The sequence below is a fragment of the Syngnathus leptorhynchus genome, chromosome 20 (genome assembly GCF_054491065.1).
Source record: "Syngnathus leptorhynchus isolate UIUO chromosome 20, UIUO_Slep, whole genome shotgun sequence".
In the NCBI taxonomy this organism is placed as follows: Eukaryota; Metazoa; Chordata; class Actinopteri; order Syngnathiformes; family Syngnathidae; genus Syngnathus; species Syngnathus leptorhynchus.
In genome coordinates, this window is record NC_141214.1 from 6,255,054 (window position 1) to 6,266,614 (window position 11,561).

At 47.5% G+C, this 11,561-nt stretch overlaps 1 protein-coding gene across 9 annotated transcripts in view; it reads left to right on the forward strand.

Annotated features, from left to right (window-relative positions):
- The window catches only part of LOC147041196 (POU domain, class 2, transcription factor 2-like), a 37,230-nt gene extending 25,921 nt beyond the window's left edge, over window positions 1-11,309 (forward strand). For 4 of the 9 annotated variants that reach the window (XM_085939993.1, XM_085939994.1, XM_085939991.1 and 1 more), the window contains 15 exons: window positions 2,543-2,605; window positions 2,681-2,709; window positions 3,221-3,268; window positions 3,419-3,568; window positions 3,702-3,953; window positions 4,041-4,161; window positions 4,260-4,351; window positions 4,903-5,154; window positions 5,331-5,472; window positions 5,583-5,731; window positions 5,802-5,999; window positions 6,080-6,128; window positions 6,842-6,971; window positions 7,086-7,156; window positions 8,090-11,308. In XM_085939993.1, coding sequence (XP_085796119.1) covers window positions 2,543-2,605; window positions 2,681-2,709; window positions 3,221-3,268; window positions 3,419-3,568; window positions 3,702-3,953; window positions 4,041-4,161; window positions 4,260-4,351; window positions 4,903-5,154; window positions 5,331-5,472; window positions 5,583-5,731; window positions 5,802-5,999; window positions 6,080-6,128; window positions 6,842-6,971; window positions 7,086-7,156; window positions 8,090-8,460 — 2,117 coding nt within the window. In that variant the 3' untranslated portion in view covers window positions 8,461-11,308. Of the gene's footprint in view, window positions 1-2,542; window positions 2,606-2,680; window positions 2,710-3,220; window positions 3,269-3,418; window positions 3,569-3,701; window positions 3,954-4,040; window positions 4,162-4,259; window positions 4,352-4,902; window positions 5,155-5,330; window positions 5,473-5,582; window positions 5,732-5,801; window positions 6,000-6,079; window positions 6,129-6,841; window positions 6,972-7,085; window positions 7,157-7,892; window positions 8,020-8,089 lie in introns of those variants that run through there. The other 5 variants (XM_085939998.1, XM_085939995.1, XM_085939996.1 and 2 more) reach the window with 5 other exon arrangements.
- Window positions 11,310-11,561: the final 252 nt, after the last annotated feature.

Below are 11,561 nucleotides of genomic sequence, written 5' to 3' on the forward strand. Positions count from 1 at the left end.
AGGGTGTGTGGAGATTTGGGGGGGGGGGGGGAGGTTGTTCTGTTCCGCTAGCCACACCAATTTCCTACCCCCCCACCACCACACACACACACACACACAGCACCTTTCACCCCCTCCTCCCTTTCCACCCCCCTTTTCCAAGTAGCCCCCACCTCCATCTTGCTTTCCCTCCCGACCATCCTTCCTTCCTCCTGCCGCTATTTTATAATTAATGTTGTTTGAATAAATATGCTCAATAATTCATCGGAGTGATTTAAGCAGGGGATGAAGGTTCGGAGCAAGGATCGCATCCCGGCGATGACAGCGAGGCGTTTAAACACAGAGAGGGAAGCGGCGCTGGGGGGAGCCGGAGAGGTATTAACGAGTGGGAGATGGACGCCGAGGTGAAGCCGGTCGAAAAGCGTCAGACAAGCGCCGCCGTTAATTTGCGAACAATTTAGGGCATCAATGAATGTAAACGTCGGAAAGGTCGAGTGCCTACTTTCTATTTCAAGCCTATTTCCGTGAAAGTAGTAATAATAATCAAAATAATATGTCAATTGATTTGAATTGAACTCTTTAAATCAGTTCAAACGAAATCATGAAACTGATTTTAATGAGATATTTTACATATTGTGACCTGGAAATATGGACAAGTAAAAAAACGACGTGTCTATTTCGTAATTTCACTCGTGTCGTCACGCTCAAAATAATTGAACGATAAAAACAGCTCGGTGAACATAGCAGTGGCTGCGGTTTTCGTCGTTCCTCCTTCCTTTTCTACTTTTCCGCCCTCCTCCGAGAAGGCCGGTAATAATGGCGACGGAAAGGCACTGCCATTATTGTCTTGTCGGGAGTCCGAGGGATCGATCGGCACAGAAATATGTGGTGCGAGAAACAGCCGCCGCATCGAATATAATAAACACTCCTGGGACAGGTTGTGTGTGTGTGTGTGTTTGTGTGTCTTGTGTCCTAAACCTTGAAAACCGTCCTGGACACTTTTACAGGAAGTCTTAAAACCTTGTGTGTGTGCTGAGGTTTTGCCTTAGTGTGTCTATGTGTGTGTATGTTTACTTCTGCTTTTGTGTGTGTGTGTGTGTTCAATTTGTAAATGCACATTTAGTAGTGAGTGTGTGAGTCCCCGTGTGAGTGTGCACTCGTGCGATTGTGTGCAAATTTGTACATGCGAGTTTTTGTTTTGCGCATGTCTTTGCGTTCGGAAGTGTTTTTGTGTGTTTTTGTGAGCATGTATTTGCGTTTGTGTGCGTTTTGTTTGTATTTGTGCGCATTTGTTTTCGCGTGAGAAGCATCTCCACGTGTTAGCATGCTGCAGCTAGCAGACCTGTTCATCTTTAATGATCAACTCGCACGCAAGTGCACGCGCACACACACATACACAATGATCTTTCCGGCTGTTGCCTGGCAACCGTGGGTTTTGTGTAGCGGTGTCCAGGTCCGGCCTGACCAAGATGGAAGTCGCGAGGAAGGAGTTGGAAGTACGAGGAAGTTTTTGAATATTCAAATGACGATTAGTCGACATTTTATGCGAAACATTAATAAAAAAAATAATAATTTAGTTTAATTGTGTTGATACGGCACAAACATGTCAATTGCATGAAACTTTATTGCGAGATGTATATGACTATTTATCCCGACAAAGATTATCTGGCATTTTTTTTTATATATTGTACTTTATTCTTCATTTTGTTGTGACAAAACAGTGTTAAAAAAAAATCTTACAAGACGGTCAGACGTTTTTGGTGCACAATCTTAAAAATGTTAACTTGGCATTTTTCCGATGCTTACAAAAATATTACAATATGGTACATAAGAAGGAATATCTGAAATAAGTCAAATAAGCATTCGCTACACTATATTAAGATTGGTGGTGGTGTGAGTGAGAGAGAGAGAGAGAGAGCGGGGCACGACCGCTAACATGTGCCAGAACTTTGACCTCCACACGCCAAACGGAGCCTCCCTCTTCAACCGCACACGCACACACAAATGAACCCACGCGCCGTCTGTCATGGGCCCCTGACAGGCGTAACTGAGGCGGGGTGGGCAACAAAAGAGGAGGGGTGGCGGCGAGAGGCCAGTTTAGGACCCCCTCCAGCCATCCCATTACACACAGACACAAACACACACACTCACACACAAGCAGGCAGGATCCTCATAAAACAGATTCAGTCTCACTAAAAATGCCAATTTAGGGATTTAGTGTGTGTGCACTGAGATTAATATTTTGCGAGCATTTGATTGTAACTGCAGTGTACCAAAGACTTTGTGTCATATTCAAAAAGTGTTTGTAAGACTTTGACTGGAAATGTTGAATTTGAATGGAATATTAATATTGTGGTCTGTCTGTGTAGCGTTCTCATTTCAGCTGGAGGGTGCTGCCACCTTTTGGCAATATTGTGCAACTGCAGAACACATGTTCTCTGTCATTTCCCAAACTGCATGTCGGAGAAAATACCATCCCACGCTATCAAGAAACACATTTTAAAACAACCTGACTTCTTATGACCTTGTGGATCATTTCTTCTCATCTTTGTGTTTCCAACAGATATCAGGATGTCCAAAGCAGATGAAGAGAAGGCCGGGCCGGACTATCCCGCCGACGGCTCAGGTAGCAAAGAGTCTTCTTGTTTGCTGTTTGCTTTTTTTTGAACCTCCTGACAATTTACTGCTTCATGTGTTTCAGACTCTAACAGAAACAGTCCAGAGGACCAGGTGGGTCTTCGAATAATTTTAGTAGCCAGGATTGTTTTCATATGAGGATTTCTTTTCTGAGCAATTGCGATCATCCGAATTGTAGAGGCAGGGATGTGTTACCTTACATGGTGTCTCTGTGCGATTGTGTGGGCGGAGCTAAGTGTGTGGGGCGTGTCACCTGCGTTGAACAGGAAATGCTTACTCGGTGCAGGGATAGAGGAGATATTTCCGTTAGAATTTATTGAAAAGTCAAATAAACATCTAAAAACCGCAGTATCGGCCAGCTTCCATTTCAGATTTAATATGTCGGACAAAGCCCATCCTCTCAATTTTGGTGACTAATTTGGACTTTGGTAGTCATGCAACATCAATTTACATATTAATTTAATTGATAAAATACCAATTTGTTTTCTACAGATGCCAAAATGATGTTTTTTCTCAATAGATCTTGGAAACTATTTTTTTTCAAATTGTGTAGTTATGACTATTGTATTTATTTACGACTTTGTATGTTATTTGTTTTTTGCAGCCGATGGAAAGCAGCCCGTTCAGCCTCTCGCCCACACCAGGCAGCAAGGTGTGTGTTTTTTATATTTGACATTTAATGAAATCAACTTTGAATAAAGCATTTTACATTTTTGAATTATATTATGATATTTTACATACTGTTCACATTTCATAGGTTGCCTTTTTTTCCTGTTTAAAAAAAAAGTGTGCTATTTTGCAGGTGAAGGCGGAAGGGAGTTGTGAGATGACCTGCAGCGCTGTGCTGCCATCTTCTCAGCAGCAGCAGCAGCAGCAACAGCAGCAGCAGGCACAAGCGCAGGCGCAGCACCATCACACGCAGCTGATGCTGGCTGGCAGTCAGCTAGCGGGGGTGAGTAACTGTCCACGTAGGAACAAAACCACACCTGGTCGGGGATATGAATGAATTTCATCGATTAATTTCTGTTCATGGGTCAGGACGAAGCTTTCCATCCCATCATTGACTTGCGTTTTTGTCTTGGCAGCTGGCCGCACTCCTGCCGGCCCAGCAGCAGTTGCTCCTGCAGCAGGCCCAAGCTCAGCTCCTGGCGGCCGCTGTCCAGCAGTCCAACGCCGCACACGCCGCCCACGCCGCGCACGCTGCTCACGCCGCCGCCCAGCAGCAGCACCACCAGAGCCAAACATCTCAGCAGCAGCAAGCCGCCAAACAGGAAATGACTGTTCAAGCTCCTCCGCCACAGCTGGCCCTCTCTCAGCCAATCCAGCTCACAGCGCAGGTACCGGCCGGCAGCTACTCGCCATGTCCCAAGACAAATATGGAAGAGGGTCTCATGAAATTCAGCAAACGTTTGGTGGTCTTGCAGGACATCCAGCAGCTGCTCCAGCTCCAACAACTGGTTCTCATGCCAGGCCACCCGCTCCAGTCCCCGGCCCAGTTTCTCCTGTCGCAGCCGCCCCCCCAGACTCAGCAACAGCAGCAACAAGGTAATTAGGTGCATGATCACGGTTCTCTCAGTTAAGAAGGGTTATTTATTCATAAATAAACCATTGCACCTTTGTCTCCTTGTTGTTTCTCATCACAGCTTTGCTCTCCACAGCAAATCTTATCCAGCTACCTCAGCAAAGCTCGACGGGCCTGTTGACCTCCACGCCCCGCCTGGGCCTCCGGGCGCAGGTGAGTAACTAAAGACGGTTGCTTGATTGTCGATAGGGCAAATTTCCTGTTAGTAGGAGCCCTGAATCTTTGCCAGGTGCCAAAATGGCGACTTCAAATTCAAATAGCCAACCCGTGGCTTATGTGGCTGGGCATCAGGCTTCTTGGAGGAGTCGTTTAATACGTTTAAGCATGACCCGCCCTCGGTTCCCGTCAGGAATTCAGCCGGCCAAATTGAGCCGGCCTCATGCATCGCCTCGACCGGCGCCACGCTCGTTTACATCCTCCGCCTGCGTGCATAAGCGGCACGCGGCTCCACTCGAAGCGGCAGATTGTAAACATGCGAGGCGTCTCTGCCGACGTGTGCCGGCGCATTCAGATGCCACTTTAAGCTCCACGTTGGGACGTGTTGCCACGCTCTTTGCATTCAGATTCAAACACAAAACAAAGCCAGATGCATATGGAAAGCTGAATCCACGTCGATTCGATGTCCTTGTTCTAGTTTTGCCTCACTAGTAACGTGGGTGTCCAACTAGTCTGCGGAGCTTAACTCCCATCTGCGTTTCTACCAGCAGAGGGAGAAAAGCAGCGATGCTGCCGGAAACATCAGCGCCCCACCCACGTCCACGAGCATCAGCGGCGTGGGCTCGGCGGCGGTCGGGTCTTCGTCCGGCTCGGCCGCCGCCATGGCGGCCTCCCTGAACTCAGCCTTGACAGCCGGGAGCCACGCTGGCCATCTGGGGGAGGAGCCCAGCGACCTGGAGGAGCTGGAACAGTTTGCTCGCACGTTCAAGCAGCGACGCATCAAGCTGGGATTCACACAGGTACCACATTAAACCCACTGGAGGTTTGTGTGATGTGAAAACAATGTGTGTGTTTCGGAGAAGGTGCGTGATTTTGTGTACATATAAATGAGCGTTGTGTAGACTGCGAGCGACTGGTATGCATGAACTTGTGCATCTGATATTCTGACACCGTGTTTGTGTGTTGTCACCGGCAGGGCGACGTGGGCGTGGCCATGGGTAAACTGTACGGCAACGACTTCAGCCAGACCACCATCTCGCGCTTTGAGGCCCTCAACCTGAGCTTCAAGAACATGTGCAAGCTCAAGCCTCTGCTAGAGAAGTGGCTCGGGGACGCAGGTGAGCACTGGCTCACGTCGGTCACCTCTGTTCAGGGCTCGAGCGCCGGACCTACCATAAAAGTCGCCCTAAGCTCCCCGCTCATGATTTTGTCTTGCCGTTATGTGCAGAGACCATGGCAGTGGACAGCATGCTGCCCAGCCCCTCTTCCATCTCCTCCCCCCTGCTGGGCTTGGAGGGCCTGGCGGGCCGACGCCGGAAGAAGCGCACCAGCATCGAGACCAACGTGCGCGTGGCGCTGGAGCGTAACTTCAGCACGGTAAGGCCACGCGCGTCACCTGCCCCCCCCCGTCTTGCTCGGCCGGTGAGCTCACCTCGCCCGCTCTCAGAATCAGAAGCCTACCTCGGAGGAGATCTTACTGATGGCAGAACAGCTCAACATGGAGAAGGAGGTGATCCGCGTGTGGTTCTGCAACCGGCGGCAGAAAGAGAAGCGCATCAACCCCGCTAGCAGCAGCACGCCGCCGCTGCCAGGCCAAACCTCGCCCGCCGTCACGCACAAAGCCCCCTGCTACAGCCCGCACATGGTACGGCACACCCGTTTCGCCGCCATCGCGCCTTCTTTCTTTTTGGTTTTTCCTCCAACCGCTCTCCTCTCTGTTGATAGATATCCAGTCCAGGTATCTCTCAGGGCAGCAGCAGCCTCAGCACAACAGGTGAGCAGCAAAGTCGTGGGAGTAAGTTACAAGTGAAAATGTGTTATTTTCAAAATTGTTTCAATATAGTGTTGAGTCCCCAAAAAAAAAAAAAAAAAAAGGAGTGTGAATAAAATTCTCTACCAGTAGTTTTAGAAGAGCGAATCCCAAGTCCTCAAATTGGCGACTTCAATCGAACCGGGGTAAATTCGTTGACTCGAGTCCTCCACCTCTGGTGAGCAGTAATTGACGTTTGTGCGTTCTTATTAAAGCCGGGCCCAGACGAGCTCGTCGGCGAGATGAAAAATGTGATCATGTCTTTGTGTGGCTTGATGAAATGCTGAGGAGGTCTACGATTTCTCTGAGCGCGAGTCAACAGTGATTGTGTTGTGAGTGACACTTTGGTGATTTCCACTGTGACACGTCGGCCTCTTCTCCGTAATCACCCAGCAGATGACAGTCTGCAAAAACATTTCGCTTTATTAGACACTACACAACAACAAGTGCGTTTCCTGGAGCCCAAACAACACATGTCAAACATGACATGTCCGTGTTTATTTGTCTGTCCATTTTCTGGAACCCCAAGAGACAATCCACTGATTTTATTTCCTGCAATACAACATTTCCAGGAAATCCAACAATATCAATTTTGATTTACAGAAATACGACGTGTTCCTTGTATGAAGTGTCCGTCTCTCATCCTAAAGTGTCGTCGTTTTCCGTACCCCTTCTAGCTGCCGCTTTGTCACCGTCGCCTGTCAGCTCGGTGGCAGCAGGGTCCACCTCCTCTTCTTTGACTCCGCCCCCTCATAGCACAGCCAGCCCCGCCCCTCCTGGTCTCGGGCCTCACGGCCTCAACACTGGGTGAGTCCACCACACAGTTTCTCCCCAAGTGTGTTGCTTCCACCCTGCGTTAGTTGGACGCATACAATAGAAGAAGTAGAATGATAATGACATTTTTGCATATGTGTCTCTTAGAAACACAATGATGGGAGGGTTAGGAATGAACCAGGCGCTCATGAGCAGCAATCCGCTGGCTACCATGCAAGGTGAGTGTTATATAGGGACCTATACCCAAATTGTTCAAATGCAAAAAGCAAACGCCTCTCAGCTGACGTTCTGCAATAAGGTAAGAAACAGTGCATATATTCTTTATCCTCTGACCGCATCGTGACTGTCACTTCATTCCGCCAGTCTCCTTTATGTATTTATCATAAGACATACATTGCCCTCTGGTGGTCAAGAATTTTAATTGCATTTGTGATGAACAGTATTGTCCCACTGTATCAAAATCCTGATGGAAGGATGGCAAAATGTTAGAGATCACACTTCTTTTGCTACCTTCCTTCTACAACAATGGAAACTGAAATTGAGCAGTCAGCGAAACTGAATATGTGTGTGTGTGCGTGCGATGTCATTGTGTCCCTCACCCATTGTGTCCACACTGAATGTTGGGTTGCTCAGTGGACTCAGTCAGGATGAATGAAAGTCTCAAATCCGCACAGTGCTGGCTAAAGAAGTCCTCCAAATCAATGAGGCGTCACAAAGGAGGTTTTGCTCTTTGAAGCGACCCCCTACCGGGAAAGCCAAATGAAAAGGATGATGCGAAGGTTCGGCCCGGGAGTCACGTGGACTAGCATTGTTAGCGTTAGTGTCAGTGCGAAGCGGAAACTTGGCTCTGTTTGAAGAATTTGTAATGGATTCATGAGTTATTGTAGATTAGTTCAAATTTAAGAAAAGTCGAGTTGACTTCCTTTTTCTTTTTTTCTTCTTGTGACCCTTCAGATGTCTCCTAATGTGTCTTGAACCTGGACTAATCTTTTTACTTCCCTACCTCCCTCCTCATCTTTCTTTCTGTCCTTCTCTCCCTCCTTTTGGACATTCTTTCCCCTCCTTTTTTCCAACTTTCATTCCGTCCTTCCGCTCCCCTTCCTGCTTTCGCCTCTTTCTCTCCTTCCTACTTTTCTTCCTCGCCCCATCAGCAGCACTGGCAGCCAGCGGTGGTCAGCTGTCAATCATGGAGGCAAGTGCAGGTCACATGATTCTGGGCAGCGGCCCCGGCGGGGTACCGCATTCGCTGCGCCCCTCGCTCTTCCTCAACCGCCCGGGCCTGCTGCCCATGGCGACGGGCTCCATCTCCATGGTGACGGCGTCCCCGCCCACCATGGGGCTGGTGAGTGGCCCGGGAGGGGGCGCGCCCCGGCTGGCCTTCGCCCAGTCTTCGCCCGCCGGCGTCGCTCACCTCCTGGGCCCACCCTCGGGCCCGGAAGACTCGCCCTGCTCCAGCCCCGCTTCATTCTGTTCCTTCAGCGAAGCCTCGCCGCCGCCTCTGGGCGGGGCTATGGCCGAGTGACGGCCTATCAGAAAACGGGGAGGGAGCGGAGAAAGGAAGCTTTAAAAATGTCGCCTTTCAACCAAAGCCATCTCTCGACCTCGCCGTTATTCTCCCAAGCCAAAAAAAAAAGTCTACACAAAAGACAAGGAGGGATGCCGAGGAGGCAGAGAAGAGGAAAAGGCGACACGAAACCAAAAAAAAAAAGAAAAAAAAAGACACGTAGAGCTGAGGAGTGTCAGGAAGTTGACCAAGTGCATGATGGGAGGCGACCAACACCAAAAACCAAAATCTACAAATACCAAAAACTCAAAACCAAATAGAAAAAGACACAAAAAAAAAGACACGGAGAGAAAAGCTTTAGACGTTTGCATTCCGACCAACCACGGATTGCGTTCCTGCTACATCCCGACTCCATTTTCACACATTCTCATTTCACTCAGGATGCTTTGAATTGATTTCTCGTACTCATCGCTCGTCGTGACACGTAGCGTGACGTTTACATGCCCAACCTTCTACCTCGCCGAGGCGCCTCTTATTTTCATCCCCGGGAGGAGCAGACGAGTGGGGCTCATCGCCAGGTTGGCTTCCAAACCCAGCCAAGATGAAGACGCAACTTACAAGTGCACGAAAGCAATTATGACCAAACTGATGGAAAATGGTTCAAGAAGGAAGACATTTTCCAGATATTCTCGCCTTGGATTTTTTTTTAATTAAATTCCAGTTTACTAGCAAAGAGCAAAACCCCAAAGCAACTTTCTCTTGAAGTTATACCCCACCCGCCTGTCCAGATGGGATGCGCTTATCAAACGTCCACTTGTCCCGCTTGCCTTATTTTCTGTGCCAAAAACACAACAAAGATCTATCCGTGGATCAGGAAGTTCCATCGCCTTCATCACCAGCAGCAGGAAGTTTGCTCAAACCAAAGTTTTCATGCGAGTGCGCACCCTACAGGCAAATGTGGGCCCTGTCTTTATTTATTTATTTATTTATTTATTTACTATTTAGTTATTTATTGACAATGGCCTCCATACTTCATCATCTCCATCATCATCTTCATCATCTCCCAGCAGACCGTCACTCTCGGATACCAAAGCCTGGCCTGTGGCAGCCGCTGTCTCACCTGAGACTGCAAACACACACACATACACACATACACACACACACACACACACACACACACACACACACGCCCAAACTGAAGAGGAGGAGGAGGAGGAGGTGACGCACTGACCTGCCCTCCATCCTTTGCTCCCATCCCTCCCTCCTTCCCTCCTTCCTTTTGTCTCCAAAGATCTTCGCTTCAAAGGACCAAAAAGTAGATGAAGAGGAGGAGGAGGAACTGCAGGTGTTTAAAGAGGAAAGGCAAGAGGTGCACTGGGAGCAGGAAAACCAAAAAACAAAAAACAAAAAAAAACAAAGCAAAAAGTCAACCCAAAAGAAGTAAGAGTGAGTGACTGACACCCCGAAACCAAATAGGAACAAAGAAGATAGCAGAGGGGGGGCGGTGGTCAGTGGGGGCTCTCGTATGTGTGTGTGTGTGTGTGTGTGTGTGTGTGTGTGTGTGTGTGTGTGTCTATAAATGTGATGTTCTGGTATAGACACACTTGACCCCCCCTTTCCTCGTTTTGATTTTTCCTGGACTCATGTGACTCTGAGAGAAAAAAAAATTTCCCCCCTGATGCTTTTTCTTCTTTGACTTGTGTTTTATGTGGGCCTGATGATGATGATGTACGGGATTTGTCTCATTACTTTTGGGGGGAGGGGGGGGGGGTTTATGACGAGGGTGGTCGGTGATGTCCTACCTATTTTCATACGTTTTACTTATGTGATTTATCAAAGAGGATGTGACGATAAAGATGTAGCTTCTCCTAAAAATAAGAAAACAAAACGTAGAACGTGAAGAAAACAAAAGCCACAAGTGAAACGAACCAAAAGCGAACCAAATAGAACAAAGCAAACCACGCGCGCACAAACTCAACGTGAATCAGTTGAAATTTTGAAATTGTACTCCAAAAAATTTGCAACGCTCTTTTTCAATCTTATGAAAATGTTGTTTGAAATTGACAAAGTTCACACTACCGAGTTAAGTTTCATCGGAAAAAATGCGTATTTGTTTACGTCCATATTTTTCAACTAATTCTAGTTGCGATTGTGTATAAAATCTCATGAAATCATGCCGTGATGAAAGCGACTGAATGAACGTTTTGACTGTTCTTTGTATGTTTTTTTTTTTTGTTCAATTGGTGGGTAGAAAAGCTTTGCGACGTCTTCGGATAACATTTACCTCGCATTTTCTCTCTCTCTCGTGGAAACCAAATAAAACGTTTGAGCTTTAACGACTAGCGTGAACTCAGGAGCGCAACTCAACTACCAAAGTTTTCAAAGTCCACAGTAGTCACACTTTCATGATCATATACAACACGTTCGGTTTTTTTTGGGGGGGGGTGTAAATGTTTTCAGCTTTTACTCCGACAAACGTATCTTGGCTAGCCCTCATTATTAGTTTTTTTTTGTTGTTTTTTTGTAGCATGCAGCTTCAATCCAAAGTTCGATGAGAGGACAGCAAAGATTTTACTGCTAAAGAAGAGAAAAACCTCAATAGTAAAAACCAAAGAACTCCACTCGATCTTTTTGTTTCTTGTAATGTAGATTCCTGCGTTTCTATTTATGATGATGATGATTATTGATGATGATGATGATGATGATGAAGATAATGTTACAAAGGCCGCTCTTGAAAGCTTTGAGATCTTTTCTCATTCATGTTTTTTCAACCCGGATGTTATTCTGTCCGGGTTTCTGCAGCGTCCCTGAACGCATCGCCGGGTGTGTGCCTGTTGTTTCTGTGAGGGAGGGGGGGGGGGGAGGGGGTTCCAAGAAACTTGTAAGTGTTAGGAATAAAGTGCGGATCTAGACCAAAGACCAGATGACTGTGTGTTTGTTAATTGAATGGCCTGCTACGCAAGTGAAGCTAAGCTAGTCATGCTAATCTGACGAGAACTTCAGAAAATGGCTCTTGCTGATTGGTTGCTGACCTCTTTTAAAGATCCAATCCCTTTCCTCTTGACTGGGATGCAGCCGTGCCGACCACTGGTCCACTGTACCCGCCTAAGTCCAAACTA